Source organism: Lithobates pipiens, unplaced genomic scaffold (genome assembly GCF_037356315.1).
Source record: "Lithobates pipiens isolate NorthernLeopardFrog02 unplaced genomic scaffold, aLitPip1_a1.2 Scaffold_8, whole genome shotgun sequence".
Lineage (NCBI taxonomy): Eukaryota > Metazoa > Chordata > Amphibia > Anura > Ranidae > Lithobates > Lithobates pipiens.
Genome location: NW_027507903.1, coordinates 469,788,761 through 469,814,224, shown reverse-complemented (window position 1 = coordinate 469,814,224; position 25,464 = coordinate 469,788,761). Strand labels below are relative to the sequence as shown.

The following is a 25,464-nucleotide window of genomic DNA, read 5'->3' as shown; positions in this document are numbered from 1 at the left end:
CCTTACCCTCTGTGATAAATGAATCCAGAAACAAGGATTTAACCACTTTTTTTTTTTTTTTTTTTTTTTAACTAACGGTTGCTGGCTGAGCAAGCATCTAACCAAACCGATCTCAGTTCGATGGCAGAGAAGAGACCAGGGGGGGTCTAATATAGGAGTACCCGTCACTGCCCATGATATTACAAGTAATGTTCGTCCTTTGTGATAGCAACACAGTTAAATTGACTATTTAGTACATTGTACAACAAAACAAAAAACACTGCTCAAGGAGAAAAGAAATTAGGAAACATGCAGGGGGAGAGCTTCTATAACAAAATTCTAGTTTTTGGTATTTTGTAGTCTGGCCAGGAACAAGTCAGAAGGACCCAGGTATAAATTTCCAAAAGCCACACAGCAATGGCAGTCAAGTTCACCGATTACACAGAACACAAATGAAAAGACCAAGCTTCGCCCACAATCAGGTAATTCTGAAGTACCACCCTCCTACCCAGAACAGGGACGCAGTTGTATAGTCATTCCCGATACACTTTATTCACAGAAGTGGAACTACAATAATAAATGTCACAAAGTGGTCAGAACCAGGCTGGAGTCAGAGGAAACTCCCAGAAAATTAATCGTTTTTTTTCCCATCTCCGAACAGTCTACCACATGGCTGGAATAACTTGTGTGTCCTCTTGCCAATCTGCTACCTCCAACGCTGCTGCTGGGAGGAGTGCGCACTTCCACAAGCGTCTGCCATTTCCAGAGTCTCGATATCTGCACGTCTCACAATGCCATGTCGAGGCACTTCAGGCTTTAATTTCAGCAGATGTGTTGTATATCGAGTCTGAATTCTCCGAGACCAGCTCCTCTGCGAAGACAACACAGAAGGATCACTCATACAAATATCAAAAAATAAATAAATAAAAAAAACACCCAACTTCGCTTTACCTTTCTGTGTACTGTTAACAAGAGACTATGGGAGTTAGGTTTACCAGGATTAACCCTTGCTGTACTGAACTGGTAGATCTCATTTGTAAACTAGATGTCTACACTGTCCTAATGAGGGTTAAAGATCCTAAGGCATGTGTGATACATTATATGAAAAAATAAATAAATAAAAACAAACACACACACATTATGAACAATAGAACCTTCCTATACAAGAGCTAGAAAAAGGGTCAAGAAAAATTTTAGTTATGCTGTGCCAACGGAACACCAATTAAATCATTGCAGACATTTCAGCTATTTTGGCTAATAAAGCTTAAAGTGGTTGTATACCCTTACAAACCACTTTGACCTACAGGTAAGCCTAGATTAAGGCTTACCTCTAGGTCCAAGAAATATCTCCGAAACCTACACGGTTTAGGAGATATTTATTAAAAGACAGTGCCAGCTGTCTACGGCGCATGCGACGTAGACAGCGGCGCACAGGCGCACTAGCGCCATGCTGCTGCTAACGGCGATATGCTGTTAGTGGCGGCTCCCATACGCATGTGCGGGAGTGTCGTCATCACTGCTCCGGAGCTATGATTGGCCGGAGCAGCGATACATGGAAGAAGATGGATGCTCCGGACTACAAGGGACATCGGTGACGTCGCTGGCTCCTGTGTCAGATAAGTGACACAAAATGGGCTACTATGTGTCACTTAGCCCATTATGCTTTACCTTTGCATGGTTTACTTCCTCTTTAAAGCAGTATTAAAGCCAAAGATGTAATATTTTGCGGTATACTAATCATTAGATGTGGTGGCTGCATTAACGGTCTCTCTCAACAGCCTTCTCTGGACGAAGGGACACAGAGACCTTTGGACATCAGCACTGTCAGTTTGGGGAGAGGTTAGGTGTTCCATGTGCTAGCAGATTTAAATACACTAATAAATTAAAGCCAAAATCTCCAGCTAACAGTTTAATTTGTTACAGCAACAGTTTTCCCTCCCCTTTCAGGATAAAATGAATAAAAGCTGATGGCAAGCACCACTGCCAGCGTTAAATGGTTTGTCTCAACCCTGTAATTGCTACATCTGCAGGACAACCTGTTCTGCAAAACAAAAAAAAAAAAACACACCTGGCAATTTAATGTTTCTTTTTAGGTTTAATGCCGCTTTAATCTGGATGAGCTAGGCAGCCGGGGACAATATTTGTTATATGTCAAATGCAAAGATTCATTTGAGGATTTTAGTATCTCCAGCAAGATTTTTGACTTTACCTGGCAGAACACATTTCCACAATCCATACGTTTTCCCCACTGCTGTCTGCCAGAGGCGTAATGTACCGTCTTCTGATCCGCTGGCGTACAGTTCCCCGTCTGGGCTGAAGCGCACACAATGGACTGGACCAAAGTGACCTTTGTAGGATTCTGCAAAGAATATCATCATCATTGAGCAAATCTGCCAACCCATTCCAGAAACCCCAATACCACCAAGCAGGAAATTACCAACTCCTTCCGGGAACCCCAAAAACTGTTCAATAAACATCAAATGAAATAAAGAAAAAAAAAACACTCTAGAATAGTGCAGCACAGACCAACCCATCTAGAAACCCCAATATCAGTGAGTAGAAGACAGACTCCTTTCCAGGAAGCCCAACATAACCAAGCAGGAACCTACCTAAACCCTGCAGGAACCCCAACAGTCCAATGCACATTGGACAAAGTGAAGGAGCTTTAGAAAGTGCAGCACACGCTCTTACCACCATCACCCTGAGATGACAAAGCAGCTTGTCAAACTCCACGAACTCCAATTCTGAGGAGGTTGCAATTCTATAAAAACAACCATTACTCAATGAAAATGCTAGTTCTGCCTGTCATGGGTTCCGCCCAGCTGTTATGGGCAAGTGTATTTACTGCTGCAAGGTGCAGAGCTTTAGCCTGAAAAGCTTTGTGTAGCACTATAAGAGGAGATTCTTTACTGACAGGACAGTCTGGGCCTCATTCAGAGAGCGCATGCTGTGATCATAACAATGGTGCATACCCAGCTCCTCTCCACTGCTGTAGTCGTACTTGTACAGCTTGAAGTCATCTCCTCCTGCCACTATACAGTCTTTCTCTGGATGGAGCGATGCAGAATGGATGGAGGCTGGAGCTTCAAATGACTTTATCAGCTCAAGACTAGGAAGAAAACAGATTTAGAGTTAACATTTCCAGCGTTGTCCCATCTCTGCTGGCAGTTCTAGTTTAACAAGCACGCAAACCAAAAATATGAATTTCACTTTAATTATCCACATCACCACTATCCAACGCTTAAAATGCTCAGGGACTCAAGTGCGGTTATTATGCTACTTTTAGGTTTTTGCCTCAGTTCCGTAGATCATAGCCTTTGTAGTCTACCCAAAACACGTCTCATACATTTTGTTTTTGGACAGATAGTTTTTATATTAGAGGTTGACCGATATTTGCAGTTTTTTTAATTAATCGGCATCAGCCAATTGTGCTGATAAAAAGGCCATATAACTACAGCTGGACTTACAAATTACTTCTGTAATAGAAGTCAATGCAAGTTGCCTGAGTCTTCAGTGAAGACTTGTTTCCTCTCTGGGCAGTCTGCCAAGAAAAGAGCAAAGAGATACAAGGTTTACACTTCTGAATGAACTCAACACCATGTGTAGGAGTTCTCAATTTAACCATTTAAAGACTAAATCTTTTCTGACACTTGTTGCTTACAAGTAAAAATCCTGTATTTTCTGCCAGAAAATCACGTAGAACCCCCAAAAATTTATATATATATTTTTTAGCAGAGATCCTAGAGAATAAAATAGTGGTTGTTGCAATATTTTATGTCACACGTCATGTGCGCAGAGGTCTTTCAAACGCATTTTTTTGGGGAAAAAAAAAAAAATACACTAATTAAAAAAAAAAAAAAAAAAAAACAAACAGTAAAGGCCATTTTTTTTCCGTCCAAAAGTTTTGATTACCTGTTTTAATTTGATATATAGTTTTTTGTTTTGTTTTTTTTTTAAATCTAAATTATACAAGTAAACTGATTAGAGGTTAGTTTTGTTTAATAAATGTTTAAATGTAAGAAATTTTCTGTATCACTTATGAAGGCTGCTTTCACACTGGAACGGGCAGGCGTTGACTACTTCTAGCGGCGCTTTACCGTAATTTTATCAGTGCTATTCGGCTGCTAGTGGGGCACATATAACCCAGCTAGCGGACGAAGAGGTTAAATGTGCCCGTGAAGCACCGCTGCCAAATCGCATTCCATGCGCTTCGGCAGTGGTGCCCATTCATATCAATGGGCAGGAGCGGTAAGGTGCTGCTTGCAGGACTTTTTATTTATTTTTATTAACATCCTGCCAGCGCATTGCCTCAGTGTGAAAGCACTGTCTTTCACACAGACTGCAGGGAAGCCATTTTTCAGGCACGTTACAGGTGCCATTTTTAGCCCAAAAGCACCTGAAAAAATGCCCCAGTGTGAAAGGTGTCTTTTTATGAGATGAAGGGGGGGGGGGGGGGGGAAGCGGCATCATACATCGGCCGCCGTGATTTCTAAATAGAGATAGAGATATATATATCTATCTATCAGGACTTGGCTTCCCTGGATCTCTTCTATGAAAAACCCTGACTTGCAACCTTACAATGTTACAATTCCCCTGCCTCTTTATATAGTATTCAATAAAAATATATTGGGGTGGGGTGTGCAGCATTTACACGATTTGAGCAGCCTCATACAATTATCCCAAAATATAATCAAAGACCCCCAATTAAAAATGACATCACAATTAGGTTAAAGCGTTAAACCCCCCCCCCCCAAAAAAAATCTTATTATAATGGATCCTGCTCCTTTAAAGCATTTTAAACAGCACAGTGCTTGTGCTGTGTCATTTTGCCCCCTGTAACACCCGAGATACCTGGCTGATCCTGCCAGTTTTTACCTTCTTCCTTCTGCACGCTGACCACAATATAATTAGGACTGCCAAGCTCTGACACCGTGGTCAGCATATGTGCCTACGTCACTCTCCTGCGTCTCCAGCTGTCCTCCTCCCCCCTCCCCGCCTGCTCTCAAAAACGCCACTCTGATCCCTGCTGTTTCAAAACTATCTGACCTTTATATCATCCCCTCTGTCAGATAAAAATCTGTATCCTAGTGCCTGTGAAATTATTTTATATAACATATTATACACACACATAGGCACTCTGTTATCTAACGGGGGGGGGGGGGGTAGTATAAAGATGAGATAGTGGCTTAAAAGGAGTTTCCCAAAAAAAAAAAATTATATATATATATATATATATATATATATATATATATTAAATTAAAAGTCAGCAGCTACAAATACTGCAGCTGCCGACTTTTAATAAATCGGACACTTACCTGTCCCAGGGTCCAGCGATGCGGAGGAACGAAGCCCCCAGCTTGTCCCCCCCTCCTCTCGGCGGCGCCGGCATTGCAACTGTGGGCACCCGGCTGTGGCTTCACAGCCGGGCACCCACTGCGCATGCGTCGCTGCGCAGTCATCTGGGACCAGTCACGTGTCCCAGATGACTGACAGGAGGGAGGGGGCAGAGCTGAGCCCTTCCTGCGCAGAGGGGAAGTGACGTCAGGAGCCCAGGCACTGAAGGAGGCAGTACGAGGGACCCCCTAGCAAAAGGCATTTAGAGGTGAAGAAAAAAAAAAAAAAAAAAAAAAAAAAGAAGGATTCCAATGTTTTTTATTTATTTTTTTGTGGGTGGAACACCACTTTAATAAACACTTTGAGGTATTGTCCAGACAAACTTTCTCCAATGAGTAGAATCAACTTGGTCAAAATGATCCCAATGCCACAGATTCTATATGTGCTCCACAATTCTGATGATTGTTCCGCTGAAGCAGTTTTGTATCATTAATTCCATTTTCAGGTCCCTTATTTGGCACAATACAACTACCAGAGTCAGGCGAACAATTGCAGCGCCCTAAGGAAGCAGGTGGGATAGCACTTCCAAACCCATGGTTATACTATCTAGCCTCTCAACTACAGCATATAGCTAGGGCCATAAGCCCCAGTGCTCTCTATATGTGGCCATCTCAACTATATCTACTCTTACTTGTCCAATACAGGCCAGCTAGAGGGGGATGGGGCTTGCATTTAAAAGATGAAAACAAAAGCAATAAGAGTCAGAAGATAAATGCTATCTATAAACATTTTGCATTTAAATTTTATTAATAAAGTGGGAGTCTAGGGTTGTTGTTTTTTTTCCCCCCTCACTGACTAGAGTCAGACCCCCAAAACAAAGCTTATAGTGATTAATCGCAGGTTGCAAAACAACAAGCAAATAAATTGCTATAGTACAGATCATCTGTTGCAGAAGACCCTATTCTGGACAGAGTTAATACAGTTCTGCCCATTGACAAAAGTGCTACAGGTGCTCCTATGGAGCAAGATCATTTTGGCTCCTGGACAATGCATTAAAACTGCTCGGATGGCTCTGGGACAAAGACACCACACCTGTGCCTTTTCAATGGAAAAAAAATAATAAATTGCAGTAGTTTTAGGGGCTGCAACATGCAAGTCTATCTCGTTCCAACCTTAGTCTTACCCTCAAAGTTAAAACCCAATCTCCAGATTCTTGACCCACAGCTTCCAATAACTGTCACACCTCACACCAGCTACTACAAGAAAGGGGTAATTCTGCAATGTGCCCCTCCTTGTCAAGGGGCAATGACACAAAACAGATTATCCACAGATGTCTTAACATTCATAGCGTCACACACATACCTGGATGAATTGTACAGCGCTATAGTTCTGCCATATGTGATGAGCAGCGTATCCCCCTCTGGAATGTACTCCATACTGCTGACCGATAAATTAAAGTTAAGCGTTTTTATCTCCGTCATGCTGGCTCGGTCCCACAACCTGCAATTATAAGAGCGGAAATGTTATAAATTTGACAGCAGAGAGGTGGAGAGCATCTAGACAGCCAAACCCAACAAATGAAACCCATATGAATATACATATAGTGGGCTCCACAGATCAGACTGCAAATCAGAAATCTTGATGCAAGACTGCAGAATATACTAGAGCCTAAAGGCTAATGCCACATTATAAACCAAGTTACACCTACATGTAGGGTGCAACATGGTGCATGCCAAGCTGATACAACCCCCCACATTTGACCTTTTTGTAGTTCATGCAGCATCTAGCAGGGGGAGCTATGCCTCCAATGACTGCAGCACCAGCTCACATCTTACCTCACAGTTTTATCATCAGCTGCTGAGATGATCTGTCTGTCATTGTTATACCACAAAGCCTTCTTAATAGCCGATGTGTGACCCCCAATTTGCTCAGGATCTATGAGAAGAAGTAGAAGTGTCAGTTTTAGTGTGTCTCCATTCCCTCCGAACCAACAGGGATTATATACGCAGACTAGAGCTGCAAGATTCTGGCCAAAAGGAGAATCAAATTTTTTTGCTTAGAATAAAATGATCACGATTCTCTCACAATTCTCACTATGTAAAATCTTTCACATTATACAAAATAAAAAAAAATAAAAAAAAGTGCTAACTTTACTGGTTAGCTTTTTTTTTTCTTAATTAAGCGCGCCAATGTACATCGGCAGAATGGCACGGGCAGGCATATTGGCGTACAGGTACGTCCAATCTAATGCCGCCCTGCCATCACGCCTTAGGGCGGCATGCTGGTCGGGACCCCCGTGAGTCCAGTCGTAGGTCCTGTGGACTAGATCACCGCGGGCATACCCGCGATCGTCTCACGGGGCAGCTAAACGAGGAAATGCCGTTGTAAACAGCATTTCCCCATTCTGCCTAGCAACTAGTGATGTTGATCTCTGCTCCATGTGATTGGAGCAGAGATCAGCGTTCACTAAATGAAAGCCCAGCCCCCAACAGTTAGTAACAAACCCCTAGGAACACTTAACCTCTACACTGCCATTTACACAGGAATCACTGCATTTGTATAGCAGTGATTGCTGTATAAATGACAATGGTCCCAAAAATGTGTCAAATGTTTCATATGTCCGCCATAATGTCGCAGAGGGGAAAAAAAAAAAAAAAAGCTGATCGCCGCCATTACTAATAAAAACATTTTTTTTATGAAAATGCCATAAAACTACCCCCTATTTTGTAAACGCTATAACTTTTGCGCAAACCAATCACTTATTGCAAATTTTTTTACCAAAAATATGTAGAAGAATACGTATTGGCCTAAACTGAGGGAAAAAAACAAAAAAGTTTTTTTTTTTTTATATATTTTTGGGGGATATTATAACAAAAAGTAAAAAATAATGCGCTTTTTTCAAAATTGTCGCTCTATTTTTGTTTATAGCGCAAAAAATAAAAACCGCAGAGGTGATCAAATACCACCAAAAGAAAGCTCTATTTGTGAGAAAAAAAAGGGGGGGGGGACATCAATTTTGTTTGGGAGCCACGTCGCACGACCACGCAATTGTCAGTTAAAGAGACACAGTGCCGAATCGCAAAAAGTGGTCTGGTCTTTGACCAGCAAAATGGTCCGGGCTGAAGTGATTAAAGGGAATTTAAATTAAATACAGTGCGATATAAAATACTGCAACAACCACCATTTTAATCTCTAGGGTGTTTACTAAAAAATAAAATAATAATATAATATTATATTATATGTTTGGGGGTTCCAAGTAATTTTCTAGCAAAAAAAATTAAAAAATGTTAACTCGAACACCAACAAATGTCAGAAAAAGGTTTAGCGTTTAAGTGGTTAAACTTTTTTCACTTACAAAGTCTATTCCATTGGCAAATTGTTACAATGTTTATACTTAAGTTCAACAGATAAAGAATGTTTAGAACCTTGGGAGACTGCCCAGTTTTTCTCTTTCTTTTGAAGGCTGTGGCTTCAGAGAGCAGAGAATTCTTTGCATAGAAAGAATTGTGAAACACTTTAGTCACGATAACAATTCTTGACGATTAATTGTGCAGCTCTATCGCAGACAATCTGTACACAGTGAGAGACATCAGAAAGGACACCACCATGTAGACCAGACCACCAGAGCTGCCATCCACCACCTACCCTTTTACAAAAATACAGAAGAATGCGGTACACCGCCACCACCTACCAGCTTCCGGCTTGCTGAGGTCATAAATGCGCAAAAGCTTGTCTTGTCCTGCTGTCAGAAGATGACTGCTATCCTATAATAGAAGGCATTAGATAGTAAGCTCTGGCGAGCACTCCTTATATACACCCCCTAAATATGTTCTTTATTCATGCATTTCCTGGGTAACCTACACAGTGCCCTGAACAGAAAACTAATAAGCCAAAGTTTACCACTTAACGGTAAAACTGTTTTATATAGACATGACAGATGCATTTACCTCGGTGAAGTCAACACTCTTTACAATGTGCTTGTGAGCCAAAGTGAACAACTCGTCCCCTGTGACTGCATCCAGACTTTGCTAGAAGAGAGGACAGGAGAGTCAGTGGAAATCGAACATCAAGATTTATCCTGGGTATTATTATTTATATAGCACCAGTTTGCGCAACATGAGTGCAGGCAGTAGTTACAAATACAGTACCAGAGAGCCCTGCTCATTAGAGTTTACAATCTAAAAAGATAGAAGGAAGTAGAGCTGCACGATTCTGGCCAAAGTAAGAATCACGATTTCTTTTGCTTAGAATAAAGATCACGATTCACACGATTCTTGTGGTGTAAAATCTTTCACATTATACAAAAAAAAAAAATAATTGGGCCAACTTTACCTGTTCGTTCCCCCCCCCCTTTATTCATTAAAGTATTTTTTTCCCCCAAAAAAAAATGCATTTGACAGGCCACTGAGCAAATACAGCGTGACATAAAATATTGCAACAACCATCACTGATAGCGAACCTTGGCACCTCAGATGTTTTGGAACTACATTTCCCCCATGATGCTCAACTACTCTGCAGAGTGCATGGGCATCGTGGGAAATGTAGTTCCAAAACATCTGGGGTGGTAAGGTTCACCATCACTGCTTGCTCTAGGGTCTCTACTTAGAGGGGAAAAAAAAAAAAAAAAAAAGTTAACTTGAAAACTGTCAGAAAAAAGGTTTAAGTGGTTAAATGTTCAAAATTTACATACAGAAGTCTATTCCTTTGATGTAAAAGACACATAGATACAATGTTTAGACTTAACATTCCACTGACAGAATGTTTTAAAACTTGGCAGACTGCCCAGACTGACTTTTGAGGGCTGAGAGAAAACTCTGCATACCAAAAGATGGAAACCCTTTATCAAGATCGCAAAGAATAATAATAATAATAATATCGAAATAACGATTCTTGACGAATAATTGTGGAGCTCTAGAAGGAAGCTAATTAATGACTTCTATTTGTTGACTAAATGTGCCCTCCTCCGATACCCCTACCGTGAGGATACAAGGCCTCGGTGGTCATATATATTATGTACCACATAGCACAGCCAGCCAATCTGAGGAGACTAGGCAAGAAGCTCAGATGAAATCTGATAGGCATTTTCACTACTGCCCCAAATACAAAGAGTAATGACACCTTCACTCCCCAAGGCACATCAGTGTCACCTCAGTATGGTAAAAGAGGTGAAGACCCCTCCCACAGGCACCCAAATGGAATCACCTATTCGCTATACTTACGCTGTGAAATCTGCAGCGGCTGTGGCAGCTTTCGTAGCATCTTTGTTCAGCGTGGCCCCCCAGACTGCCCCTTTGTGGCCCAGAAACGTTCCAATCCAATCTCCAGTGTCACCCTGACGTAGCATGGGCTTCCCATCTGAAAAAAGAAAAAAAGTCAGCTACCGGGGATGCAGGGAAATTGATCGTATGAGCTAGGGTTGCCACCAGTCCAGGATTCACAGTTTGGAACCATGTGTTGGGGTTTCAAACTGTCTGAAACACAGACACATTATTTAGACTGGACTATGGCTTCCCAGAAGGGTTGCTAGCTGCAATTGTCTCAGCTGAGAGTGCCTGTTACACTTTTTCACACTGCCCAAAGCCAGCACTAACAAACCACCCCCCCAACACATACAGATAGGAGAGGCAAGAGGGCTCAATCTACACCTCTAATACCCACTCTTCTTTGTCTGCCCACACTCCAAACCCCAGCACTGTGCCTCAGAAAAGGAAAGTGGGGGCCAAAAATTTGAAGTCCAGCAGCTGAGATCCAGCTGGATGAGAGGTGCTGACTGCCAAGGGGTGAGCGAGCTCACCATGCATAGGTCTGGCACTGAAGTCTCCTCCTTGCCTCTAAGTACACCAAGGTAAATCGGGGTTCTCAGAGCACCCCTTACATCAGAGTCCTCTCTGTACATCAGAGTTCTCAGTGTATCCCCTTATTTTAGAATCCCCAGAGGTCTCCCTTACATCAGAGCCCCCCCCCCCTTACAGTGAAAGGGCACTCTGCGAGTTCAGATGTAAAAGGGGAACTCTGTGGACTCTGATGTAAAGGGGGACTCTTGTTATTAATGTCATATGATTAGAAATGTTATTTAGCAGCAAAATGTATAGTTTATACTATAAAATAATAATTGCTGTGTGCCACAAAGGTGTTCGGGTTTGACTTGAATAGGCTTGTAGCCTGGCTGTATTACTCATCTTCTGGCTGCTTGGTCAGGGAGACACTGGCCCACAACAAGCATCCATAAGGACAGTATACCTGAGGGTTCCTGGCCTGGAACAAGGATCGCAAAATACTGAAGCCAGGTGGGTTAGCCTTACAGCCAGGTGAAGGAGCAATGGCAGAGCAGCCCTGTATGTTTATCATAAAAGAGGACAGAGGAGGAGGAGCACTGGGCGCAGGAAAGGTGTGGGGGAGGAATGAGGCCGTGGATTGGAGGGGTATTAGTAGTCAGTCAGCAGTATGGTGGAGACGGACTATTGGCTGAGCGAGCAGTCTGGTGGAGGGGTATAGGTCGCAGTGATAGTAGTATGACTGGTTGGGGGGGGCTGGGTAGTGTTTGTATTGGTTAGAGGGAGCCGTATGGTGAAGCGGTATTGGCCGGCGGTCTCACCCTTGCAGGCGCTGATAAGGAAGAACCCGTACGGGGTGACACCGGAGAAGGCCAGGTCCACCACAGGCCGGGTGTGACCGGAGCAGGTCAGCGGAGTTTGCCGCATTGCCATCTCTGCGCCGAATACAGCAGCTGCACACACACACACCGACTCGCTACTAGAAGGAAGGGAAGCGGAAGTGACGGAGCGGAAACGCGACTAGCATGTTGGATGAGGACGAATATGTCGGGAGGCTCTGTCCAATCAGGGAGCGCGCAGCTGTGGCGTCTCCGTCGTCGTGTGGAAGAGACGAAGGCGGGGTTTCATGTGAGCTGAAAGAAGTTTTGTTGCCTGTGGTAACCGCAGTGGATTTGCTCTGACTGAAGGCGGGGCTTTCTACCACGCGGCTGTGTGAAGAATTATCCTGTAGCCAATGGAGGCTGTTGCTAAGCAGCGACTTCTCCAATGTACCCCTATGATCATCTCCAATCGCAGCTAGAGACTTCCTAAATTTACCCCATCGACCACTGTCAGAGGCCCCCCCCCCAATGTACCTGCAAAACTGCCCAGTGTACCCAACTGACCACAGCTAGACACCCCATGTAGCTAATGTACACAAACTTCAGACCATCCAATGTATTCGGCTGACCACAAATGTACACTGCCAGCCCCAAAACTGCAGACAACCCCAATGTACCTTGCTGGTCACATCCCGATATTCTAACCAGAGCCTAAGAATCTGCTCACCGCAGCCAGGTACCCCCCCCATCTACTCCACCAACCTATACCCCGCAATCTATCCTGCTGACCACACTCAGATGTAACACACCAATCACAGCTAGAGACCTCCCTCCAACCAATGTATCCTGCTGATTACTGCCAAAGACCCAACTAACCACAGCCATAGACCCCCTAATCTACCCTGCTGACCACAATCAGATGTAACCCACTGACCACAGCCAGAGATTAGGGTTGCCACCTGTCCAGGATTCACCCAGACAGTTCGAGTTTGGAATCGTGACCGGGTTTCAGATTTCCTGAAACCCGGACACATTATTCAGACTGGCCTATGGCTTCCCAGCAGGGTTCTTGGCTGCAGTTGTCTAAGCTGAGAGTGTCTGTTACACTCTTTCACACTGCCCAAAGCCAGCACTAACAATCCCCCCTCCCTCCCAAACACACACAGAAAGGAGAGGAGAGAGGGTGCGACCTGCGCCTCCTCCCCCCACCCCTACCCCTCTGTGTCTGCCCACACTCCAATCCCTGGCGCTGTGCCTCAGAATAGGAAAGTAAGTTTGGGCCGGAAATTTGAAGTCCAGCAGCCTCAGATGCATCTGGATGAGAGGTGCTGACTGCCAAGGGGTGAGTGAGCTCACCATCCATCCCCCTTCTCTCTCCTGCATCTGAGTGAGTACACTAAGGTAAATCAGGGTTCTCAGAGCACCTTTTACATCAGAGTTCCCCTTTACATCACCGTCAGACCTAGTGTGCCGGAAAGTCCGGTCATGTGTACAAGGCATTAGAGACATGGAGCGTAAGCTGCAGAGCTGCTCCAAGGCACCCCAATATTTCTTAAGTCCTAGCTCACCAGCCAATCTGCTACCAACCAAATTACAAGAGTTAGGACTACAGATAATATTGGGGTACCTTGGAGTGGCTCTGCAGCTTCCGCATGTAATTGCAAGTGTGTGCTAACTAAACCCCTGTTTTTAATGCAAACTGTTAGACAGGACCATTTGTTTGGTAGCAGATTGGCTGGCTAGTTGAGCTGGTTGGTGTTGATTTACATGCAATGCCCTTCCACCCATGGGCTATTTGCTGTGAAGGCCAGTTATAGGTGGGGGCAGTGGGCAGTTGTTTTTTACTGATTAATTTGAGAGGGACATTCTTTCCTTTGACCACCAATGTAAGGAGTCATCCCTCCCACTGACTCCTATGAAAATTATTTTTGGGTTCCCCTGGTGTACAAGGGTGGATAAAGGTTCATATAGGGTGTCGGCATAAAAAAAGGGTAGAACTGACAGCTGCCCAGAGCCCCAGACTACACGCCATATACATGGCCTATACCAGTGATGGCGAACCTTGGCACCCCAGATGTTTTGGAACTACATTTCCCATGATGCTCAACTACACTGCAGAGTGCATGAGCATCATGGGAAATGTAGTTCCAAAACATCTGGGGTGCCAAGGTTCGCCATCACTGGCCTATACCTGCAAACATTATACCTTCTGCCATAATATGACTCATTTACAGAGACTAGACTTCTGGTGTTTCCTACCGCCATCCCATGGCTGAAGGGGGATCTAGTGGTGAAGTATGGGGCAAAATTCTTCACCCTGCTGTCATTCCTCATTATATTTATTATTAGAGAAAGGAAGAAAAAAACCTTCGGATACAAAGACAATTAAGGTACGACCAATCTTTATTGGAGATAAATCCATAGAAGGAAATGATTGTCGGGCTTCAGAGAACATTGGAGATCAGTCACGGTTATCCTAGGACTCCTCAAAGGCAGAGCCTTTTTACACCCCTAAACCTTCAGATGATTCAGAGGAAGGCGAAAAAAACCCCCAGTCAGAGTGGCTCCAAGGGGGAAAAAAATTCCTTCCTGACCCCCTAAGGCGATCGGATTGTCCCTGAATCATCTGTCTAGGGTGCCCAGTTCATCTCCTCTACATATGCTATGTATGATGCTATGTATGATGCTATGCAGGGATGCTATTAGAAATCACAGGATCCTGGTTAGCCTACCTGATGCCGCCCCCCCCCCCCCCCCCCATGCAAAAATACCAAAACAAAAATCCCTTCTTCTAGCACAACCCCCGCTAAATTACCCTTCCATGACAAATTCCTCCTCCCTACCCAAATCCCCCCAGCAGTAATTCCCCACCCCCCCTCCTAACACACACAAACATCCCCTCTCCTGGCACAGACATCCCCTCTCGTGACGCCCCCCCTGCAAAAAAAAACCCCTTTCCTAGCACAACCCCCTCTAAATTACCCTTCCCAGCATAACATTTTTCCTCTCTACCCAAATCCCACCCAGCACAAACATCTCCTCTTCTGGCACAGACAGACATATCCTCTCCTGTTCAAACCCCCCCCCCCCCCCCCCCCCCATACCCTCCTAGCACATTCATTTACAGATGACTGCCTCTCGGATGGTGGTGATGAGGCTCTGTGTTGATGTCACTGCCCCTCGGATGGTGGCGACGGGGCTCTGCCCTCGAATGGTGGCGGCGAGGTTCTCTGTTGATGTCACTGCCCCTTAGATGGTGGTGACGGGGCTCTCTGTTTATGTCACTGCCTCTCGGATGGTGGTGACGAGGCTCTGTGTTGATATGACCGCTCCTCAGATGGTGGCGACAGGGCTCTGCCCTCGAATGGTGGTGATGAGGTTCCCTGTTGATGTCACTTCTCCTTGAATGATGGCAACAGGGTCTCTGTCACTGCCCTCGGATGGTGGTGACGAGGCTCTGTGTTGATATCACTGCCCCTCAGATGGTGGCGACGAGGCTCTGCCCTCAAATAGGGGCGTTGAGGTTCTCTGTCGATGTCACTCCTCTCGGATGGTGGCGACAAGGTTCTCTGATGATGTAAGTGCCCCTTGGATGGTGGCAACTCTGCTCTCTGTCGATGCCACTGCCCTCGGATGGTGGCGACAAGGCTCTCTGTGATGTAAGTGCCCCTTGGATGGTGGCAACGAGGTCTGGCTGCAGTATTGCTGTCCTCGGTGGATGGGACTAGCTGCAGTATTGTCCTCACTGGATGGACTGGCTACAGCATCTTTGTCCTCGGTAGATAGACTGGCTGCAGTATTTTTGTCCTCATTGGATGGACTGTCTGCAGTATTGTTGTCCTCCATAGTCTCAGTGGATGCAGTCTTCTGGTCCTCATTGGTGGATGGAGTGACTTGGCATGTCATTGTCCTTCATGGTTGTGTTCTGTGCAGTCTTCTGGTCCTCATTGGTGGATGGAGGGACTTGCATGTCATTGTCCTCCATGGTTGCGTTCTGTCCAGTCTTCTGGTCATCATTGGTGGATGGAGTGACTTGTTTTTGTTTATCCGCCATCATTTTGGCGGATGGAGTGACTTGCATGTCATTGTCCTCCATGGTTGCGTTCTGTACAGTCTTCTGGTCCCCGTTGGTGGATGGAATGATTTGTATGTCATTGTCCTCCATGGTTGTGTTCTGTGCAGTCTTCTGGTCCTCATTGGTGGATGGAGTGACTTGCATGTCATTGTCCTTCGTGGTTGTGTTCTGTGCAGTCTTCTGGTCCTCATTGGTGGATGGAATGACTTGTATGTCATTGTCCTCCATGGTTGTGTTCTGTGCAGTCTTCTGGTCCTCATTGGTGGATTGAGGGACTTGCATGTCATTGTCCTCCATGGTTGCGTTCTGTACAGTCTTCTGGTCATCATTGGTGGATGGAGTGACTTGTTTTTGTTTATCCGCCATCATTTTGGCGGATGGAGTGACTTGCATGTCATTGTCCTCCATGGTTGCGTTCTGTACAGTCTTCTGGTCCCCGTTGGTGGATGGAATGACTTGTATGTCATTGTCCTCCATGGTTGTGTTCTGTGCAGTCTTCTGGTCCTCATTGGTGGATGGAGTGACTTGCATGTCATTGTCCTTCGTGGTTGTGTTCTGTGCAGTCTTCTGGTCCTCATTGGTGGATGGAATGACTTGTATGTCATTGTCCTCCATGGTTGTGTTCTGTGCAGTCTTCTGGTCCTCATTGGTGGATGGAGTGACTTGCATGTCATTGTCCTTTTGTGGTTGTGTTCTGTGCAGTCTTCTGGTCCTCATTGGTGGATGGAGGGACTTGCATGTCATTGTCCTCCATGGTTGCGTTCTGTACAGTCTTCTGGTCATCATTGGTGGATGGAGTGACTTGTTTTTGTTTATCCGCCATCATTTTATCCAGTTCAGCCCTACATCTGTTGATGCCACTGCCCCTCGGATGATGGCGACAAGGTCCTCTGATGATGTAAGTGCCCCTTGGATGGTGGCAACGAGGCTCTCTGTTAATGCCACTGCCCCTCAGATGGTGGCGACGAGGCTTTGCCCTTGAATGGTGGTGACGAGGCTCTGCCCTCAAATGGTGGCGTCGAGGTTTTCTGTTGATGTCACTTCCTCTCGGATGGTGGCGACAAGGTTCTCTGATGATGTAAGTCCCCCTTGGATGTGGCAACTCTGCTCTCTGTCGATGCCACTGCCCCTCGGATGGTGGCGACAAGGTTCTCTGATGATGTAAGTGCCCCTTGGATGGTGACAATGAGGTCTGGCTGCAGTATTGCTGTCCTCGGTGGATGGACTAGCTGCAGTATTGTCCTCACTGGATGGACTGGCTATAGCATCTTTGTCCTCGGTGGATAGACTGGCTGCAGTATTTTTGTCCTCATTGGATGGACTGTCTGCAGTATAGTTGTCCTCCATAGTCTCAGACTCTGCAGTTTTCTGGTCCTCATTGGTGGATGGAGTGACTTGCATGTCATTGTCCTCCATGGTTGTGTTCTGTGCAGTCTTCTGGTCCTCATTGGTGGATGGAGGACTTGCATGTCATTGTCCTCCATGGTTGTGTTCTGTACAGTCTTCTGGTCATCATTGGTGGATGGAGTGACTTGTTTTTGTTCATCCCATCATTTTATCCAGTTCAGCCCTACATCAGTTGATGCCACTGCCCCTTGGATGATGGCGACAAGGTCCTCTGATGATGTAAGTGCCCCCTTGATGGTGGCAACGAGGCTCTCTGTTAATGCCACTGCCCCTCGGATGGTGCGACAAGGCTTCTGATGATGTAAGTGCCCCTTGGATGGTAGCAATGAGGCTCTCCATTAATGCCACTGCCCTTCGGTCTGACTGCAGTATTGTTGTCCTTAGTGGATGGACTGGCTGGCAGTATTGTTGTCCTCGGTGGATGGACTGGCTGCAGTATTATTGTCCTCAGTAGAATGACTGGCTGCAGTAATGTTGTCCTCCATATTCTCAGATGTACAGTCTTTTGTCCCTCATTGGTTGATGGAGTGACTTTTGTTCGTGTCCTCCATCATTTTATCCAGTTCAGCTTTACTGATGTATGGAATCCGTATGTAAGGCTGTCTGATGTTGACACGTTCTTCAATTTTCCTGGAGAGAGAAGAAAACAGTTTATTGGATTGGTGATTGTGATTTTATGGCGTCGGAAGGGCCAGATTCTGCCTATGGCAGCCCTGATCCTCTTCCCTATTGCCCTGGCTCCTCCCTTATTAAGGGGCGATAGTGGGGGGCGGTTCATTTGTCGGGTGCTCCCCTGTTAATGGGCGCACGTTTAGTAATAAAACTGAATTTTCTTGTTTGTTCTTCATAAGATTCTTCGCTTTGTAACCGTTATGTCTCTGACATCGTGTCATTGTTCTCATAGAACAAGTAACGCTGCAGAGTGAGATAAATCGCTTCATGCCCGGTCAGAATACACTCAGCAAATGAGCTGCAGGTGCGGTGTGATTCTATATATGGGCACAGGGAGGGGGTCACACTATGACATCATAGTATGCAGCATAGGTCACATTGACCTGCCGCTGCAGCCAATGGCTGCAGCAGCATAGGTCACATGACCTTGCTGCTGCAGCCAATGGCTGCAGCAGCATAGGTCACATGACCTTGCTGCTGTAGCCAATGGCTGCAGCAGCATAGGTCACATGACCTTGCTGCTGCAGCAGCATAGGTCACATGACTTTGCTGCTGCAGCCAATGGCTGCACCACAACATCTGGTAAACAATGCTATTGGACCTTCTATGTCGGGTTTAATTAGGCAATTATTTTATCAATAAAAGAAATCTGGGACATCATTTGCTTATTTTTCATCAGTTTTCTCCATGTTTTCTGTTATGCAAGCCCATAATAAAACCATTTATCCCTGTCTATAGACTGAATTCTCACAGCTTTACTAGCTGGATGGGCTGTTCTATTTTTTAGCTCCCAATGAAAAATTCAAATCTGCCATTTTGGTAATAACTGTCAGTTTAAAAAAAAACAAAAAACTTTATTCTGGTGTGCGTGAGGTCAATGTACAAAGATAACACATCACCATTATTGTATAAACATTATTAATTATTATAAATTAATTTATTTATTTTTTCTTTTGAGATTTTTGGGTTATTATTCACTATTAAATGGGAGAAGAAAAAAAACGATTTCTTTTCATTTCTGTTATAAATCATTGTAAATAATAAGCAATTCAAAACTGTGTCTTTGCTTTGCAAAACTGCTTTAACTGGGGCATGCATCTAAGATTTTTTGTTTTTAATTTGTAACTTGGCCACTTTTTAACCACTTGCTTACTGGGCACTTAAACCCCCCTCATGCCCAGACCAATTTCAGCTTTCAGTGCTCTCACACTTTGAATGACAATTACTCAGTCATGCAACACTGTAACCAAGATGATTTTTTGTCCTTTTCTTCATACCAACAGAGCTTTCTTTTGGTGGTATTTGCTCACCTCTCGGTTTTTATTTTCTGCGCTATAAAATGAAAAAAGACCGAAATTTGGGAAAAAATGAATTTTTCTTTGTTTCTGTGATAAAATTTAGCAAATTAGCAATTTTTCTTCATAAATTTTTGGCCGCAATTTATACTACTACACATCTTTGGTAAAAATTAACCCAAATTATTGCATATTATATGATCGGTGTGAAATTTATAGAGTCTACAAGCTATGGTGCAAATCATAAAGATTTGCAAAAAAGATCACATCTGATGTACTAAGGCCTAACTCCATTCTTGAGACCCTAACAAGCCAGGAAAGTACAAATGCCCCCCAAATGACCCCTTTTTGGAAAGTAGACATTCCAATGTATTTAGTAAGAGCATGGTGAGTTATTTTAAGTTGCCATTTTTTCCCGCAATTCTTTGCATAATTAAGATATTTTTTTTTTTCACAAAAATTGTCATTTTAATAGCTAATTTCTCCCACACGGAATGTGCATACCACAAATAACACCCCAAAATACATACTCCTACTCCTCCTGAGTATAATGATACCACATGTGTGAGACTTTTACACAGCCTGACCACATACAGAGGCCTAATTTTGAAGTAGCACCTTTAGGCATTCTAGGAGCATAAATTACACATTTCATTTCTCAACCACCTATTACAGTTTTGAAGGCCCTGGAACACCAGGGCAATGAATGTCCAGAAAATGACTCCATTTTGGAAAAGCTAAACACCCCAACGTATAATCTATGAGGCATAATGAGTCTTTTCAATGGTTCATTTTTTCCAGAAGTTTTTGGAAAATGTGAAAAAATGAAAACGCATTTTTTTTTACACAAAGTTGTCCGTTTATAAGATATTTCCAACGCATAGCATTTTACATAGCAAAATTAACACCCCAAAATGCATTCTACTACTCCTCCTGAGTATGGCAATACCACATGTGTGAGACGTTACACAGCCTGGCCACACTACAGAGGCGCAACATGCAAGGAACACCGTCGGGCGTTCCAGGGACACATAGCCTGCACATACTAAGAATTACACCCCCAAATACATTATGCTGAGCAGAGGTGTAAAGAAAAGATTACCTGTGGTTTTAGAAGCGCAGTTGTCCACAGGAGGATATCACTGGTCCAGGCAGCAGGCAGAGACTTGGTCAGCAACAGCGAACACAATTTTCAGGGCAGCAGGCAGGGATACTGTCCATATACAGTCCAGGGTCAGTGCAGAGATTCAGCAGAGATGTCAACTAACAATCCTCCCTCCCAAACACACACAGAAAGGAGAGGAGAGAGGGTGCGACCTGCGCCTCCTCTCCCCACCCCTACCCCTCTGTGTCTGGCCCACACTCCAATCCCCGGCGCTGTGCCTCAGAATAGGAAAGTAAGTTTGGGCTGGAAATTTGAAGTCCAGCAGCCTCAGATACATCTGGATGAGAGGTGCTGACTGCCAAGGGGTGAGTGAGCTCACCATCCATCCCCCTTCTCTCTCCTGCATCTGAGTGAGTACACTAAGGTAAATCAGGGTTCTCCGAGCACCTTTTACATCAGAGTTCCCCTTTACATCACCGTCAGACCTAGTGTGCCGGAAAGTCCGGTCATGTGTACAAGGCATTAGAGACATGGAGCGTAAGCTGCAGAGCTGCTCCAAGGCACCCCAATATTTCTTAAGTCCTAGCTCACCAGCCAATCTGCTACCAACCAAATTACAAGAGTTAGGACTACAGATAATATTGGGGTACCTTGGAGTGGCTCTGCAGCTTCCGCATGTAATTGCAAGTGTGTGCTAACTAAACCCCTGTTTTTAATGCAAACTGTTAGACAGGACCATTTGTTTGGTAGCAGATTGGCGGGCTAGTTGAGCTGGTTGGTGTTGATTTACATGCAATGCCCTTCCACCCATGGGCTATTTGCTGTGAAGGCCAGTTATAGGTGGGGGCAGTGGGCAGTTGTTTTTTACTGATTAATTTGAGAGGGACATTCTTTCCTTTGACCACCAATGTAAGGAGTCATCCCTCCCACTGACTCCTATGAAAATTATTTTTGGGTTCCCCTGGTGTACAAGGGTGGATAAAGGTTCATATAGGGTGTCGGCATAAAAAAAGGGTAGAACTGACAGCTGCCCAGAGCCCCAGACTACACGCCATACACATGGCCTATACCAGTGATGGCGAACCTTGGCACCCCAGATGTTTTGGAACTACATTTCCCCATGATGCTCAACTACACTGCAGAGTGCATGAGCATCATGGAAATGTAGTTCCAAAACATCTGGGGTGCCAAGGTTCGCCATCACTGGCCTATACCTGCAAACATTATACCTTCTGCCATAATATGACTCATTTACAGAGACTAGACTTCTGGTGTTTCCTACCGCCATCCCATGGCTGAAGGGGATCTAGTGGTGAAGTATGGGGCAAAATTCTTCACCCTGCTGTCATTCCTCATTATATTTATTATTAGAGAAAGGAAGAAAAAAAAACCTTCGGATACAAAGACAATTAAGGTACGACCAATCTTTATTGGAGATAAATCCATAGAAGGAAATGATTGTCGGGCTTCGGAGAACATTGAGATCAGTCACGGTTATCCTAGGACTCCTCAAAGGCAGAGCCTTTTTACACCCCTAAACCTTCAGATGATTCAGAGGAAGGCGAAAAAAACCCCAGTCAGAGTGGCTCCAAGGGGGGAAAAAATTCCTTCCTGACCCCCTAAGGCGATCGGATTGTCCCTGAATCATCTGTCTAGGGTGCCCAGTTCATCTCCTCTACATATGCTATGTATGATGCTATGTATGATGCTATGCAGGGATGCTATTAGAAATCACAGGATCCTGGTTAGCCTACCTGATGCCGCCCCCCCCCCCCCCCCCATGCAAAAATACCAAAACAAAAATCCCTTCTTCTAGCACAACCCCCGCTAAATTACCCTCCCATGACAAATTCCTCCTCCCTACCCAAATCCCCCCAGCAGTAATTCCCCACCCCCCTCCTAACACACACAAACATCCCCTCTCCTGGCACAGACATCCCCTCCTCGTGACGCCCCCCCCTGCAAAGAAAACCCCCTTTCCTAGCACAACCCCTCTAAATTACCCTTCCCAGCATAACATTTTTCCTCTCTACCCAAATCCCACCCAGCACAAAAATCTCCTCTTCTGGCACAGACAGACATATCCTCTCCTGGTTCAAACCCCCCCCCCCCCCCCATACCCTCCTAGCACATTCATTTACGGATGACTGCCTCTCGGATGGTGGTGATGAGGCTCTGTGTTGATGTCACTGCCCCTCGGATGGTGGCGACGGGGCTCTGCCCTCGAATGGTGGCGGCGAGGTTCTCTGTTGATGTCACTGCCCCTTAGATGGTGGTGACGGGGCTCTCTGTTTATGTCACTGCCTCTCGGATGGTGGTGACGAGGCTCTGTGTTGATATGACCGCTCCTCAGATGGTGGCGACAGGGCTCTGCCCTCGAATGGTGGTGATGAGGTTCCCTGTTGATGTCACTTCTCCTTGAATGATGGCAACGAGGTTTCTCTGTCACTGCCCCTCGGATGGTGGTGAGAGGCTCTGTGTTGATATCACTGCCCTCAGATGGTGGCGACGAGGCTCTGCCCTCAAATAGGGGCTGAGGTTCTCTGTCGATGTCACTTCCTCTCGGATGGTGGCGACAAGGTTCTCTGATGATGTAAAGTGCCCCTTGGATGGTGGCAACTCTGCTCTCTGTCGATGCCACTGCGCCCGGATGGTGGCGACAAGGCTCTCTGATGATGTAAGTGCCCCTTGGATGGTGGCAACGAGGTCTGGCTGCAGTATTGCTGTCCTCGGTGGATGGACTAGCTGCAGTATTGTCCTCACTGGATGGACTGGCTACAGCATCTTTGTCCTCGGTAGATAGACTGGCTGCAGTATTTTTGTCCTCATTGGATGGACTGTCTGCAGTATTGTTGTCCTCCATAGTCTCAGTGGATGCAGTCTTCTGGTCCTCATTGGTGGATGGAGTGACTTGCATGTCATTGTCCTTCGTGGTTGTGTTCTGTGCAGTCTTCTGGTCCTCACTGGTGGATGGAATGACTTGTATGTCATTGTCCTCCATGGTTGTGTTCTGTGCAGTCTTCTGGTCCTCATTGGTGGATGGAGTGACTTGCATGTCATTGTCCTTCATGGTTGTGTTCTGTGCAGTCTTCTGGTCCTCATTGGTGGATGGAGGGACTTGCATGTCATTGTCCTCCATGGTTGCGTTCTGTACAGTCTTCTGGTCATCATTGGTGGATGGAGTGACTTGTTTTTGTTTATCCGCCATCATTTTGGCGGATGGAGTGACTTGCATGTCATTGGTCCTCCATGGTTTGCGTTCTGTACAGTCTTCTGGTCCCCGTTGGTGGATGGAATGATTTGTATGTCATTGTCCTCCATGGTTGTGTTCTGTGCAGTCTTCTGGTCCTCATTGGTGGATGGAGTGACTTGCATGTCATTGTCCTTCGTGGTTGTGTTCTGTGCAGTCTTCTGGTCCTCATTGGTGGATGGAATGACTTGTATGTCATTGTCCCTCCATGGTTGTGTCTGTGCAGTCTTCTGGTCCTCATTGGTGGATTGAGGGACTTGCATGTCATTGTCCTCCATGGTTGCGTTCTGTACAGTCTTCTGGTCATGCATTGGTGGATGGAGTGACTTGTTTTTGTTTTCCGCCATCATTTTGGCGGATGGAGTGACTTGCATGTCATTGTCCTCCATGGTTGCGTTCTGTACAGTCTTCTGGTCCCCGTTGGTGGATGGAATGACTTGTATGTCATTGTCCTCCATGGTTGTGTTCTGTGCAGTCTTCTGGTCCTCATTGGTGGATGGAGTGACTTGCATGTCATTGTCCTTCGTGGTTGTGTTCTGTGCAGTCTTCTGGTCCTCATTGGTGGATGGAATGACTTGTATGTCATTGTCCTCCATGGTTGTGTTCTGTGCAGTCTTCTGGTCCTCATTGGTGGATGGAGTGACTTGCATGTCATTGTCCTTTGTGGTTGTGTTCTGTGCAGTCTCTGGTCCTCATTGGTGGATGGAGGGACTTGCATGTCATTGTCCTCCATGGTTGCGTTCTGTACAGTCTTCTGGTCATCATTGGTGGATGGAGTGACTTGTTTTTGTTTATCCGCCATCATTTTATCCAGTTCAGCCCTACATCTGTTGATGCCATTGCCCCTCGGATGATGGCGACAAGGTCCTCTGATGATGTAAGTGCCCCTTGGATGGTGGCAACGAGGCTCTCTGTTAATGCCACTGCCCCTCAGATGGTGGCGACGAGGCTTTGCCCTTGAATGGTGGTGACGAGGCTCTGCCCTCAAATGGTGGCGTCGAGGTTTTCTGTTGATGTCACTTCCTCTCGGATGGTGGCGACAAGGTTCTCTGATGATGTAAGTCCCCCTTGGATGGTGGCAACTCTGCTCTCTGTCGATGCCACTGCCCCTCGGATGGTGGCGACAAGGTTTCTCTGATGATGTAAGTGCCCCTTGGATGGTGACAATGAGGTCTGGCTGCAGTATTGCTGTCCTCGGTGGATGGACTAGCTGCAGTATTGTCCTCACTGGATGGACTGGCTATAGCATCTTTGTCCTCGGTGGATAGACTGGCTGCAGTATTTTTGTCCTCATTGGATGACTGTCTGCAGTATTGTTGTCCTCCATAGTCTCAGACTCTGCAGTTTTCTAGGTCCCAGTTTTCTGGTCCTCATTGGTGGATGGAGTGACTTGCATGTCATTGTCCTCCATGGTTGTGTTCTGTGCAGTCTTCTGGTCCTCATTGGTGGATGGAGGGACTTGCATGTCATTGTCCTCCATGGTTGTGTTCTGTACAGTCTTCTGGTCATCATTGGTGGATGGAGTGACTTGTTTTTGTTCATCCGCCATCATTTTATCCAGTTCAGCCCTACATCTGTTGATGCCACTGCCCCTTGGATGATGGCGACAAGGTCCTCTGATGATGTAAGTGCCCCTTGGATGGTGGCAACGAGGCTCTCTGTTAATGCCACTGCCCCTCGGATGGTGGCGACAAGGCTTTCTGATGATGTAAGTGCCCCTTGGATTGGTAGCAATGAGGCTCTCCATTAATG

The 25,464-nt window shown here is 45.5% G+C and overlaps 2 protein-coding genes across 3 annotated transcripts in view; one reads left to right on the top strand and one right to left on the bottom strand.

Annotated features, from left to right (window-relative positions):
* Window positions 1-504: 504 nt before the first annotated feature.
* On the bottom strand, window positions 505-12,097 carry STRAP (serine/threonine kinase receptor associated protein). The gene is given in 9 exon segments (XM_077468614.1): window positions 505-850; window positions 2,189-2,338; window positions 2,952-3,088; window positions 6,676-6,813; window positions 7,149-7,248; window positions 9,005-9,077; window positions 9,261-9,341; window positions 10,529-10,668; window positions 11,909-12,097. Coding segments are annotated over 9 exon segments (993 nt in total). The 5' UTR covers window positions 12,021-12,097; the 3' UTR covers window positions 505-788.
* Window positions 12,098-12,104: 7 nt separating this feature from the next.
* Window positions 12,105-25,464, top strand: part of EPS8 (EGFR pathway substrate 8, signaling adaptor) — a 293,475-nt gene continuing 280,115 nt past the window's right edge. For both annotated transcript variants that reach the window (XM_077468593.1, XM_077468592.1), the window contains exon 1: window positions 12,105-12,203. The gene's annotated coding sequence lies outside the window, so the exon portion shown is untranslated. The remainder of the gene's footprint in view (window positions 12,204-25,464) is intronic.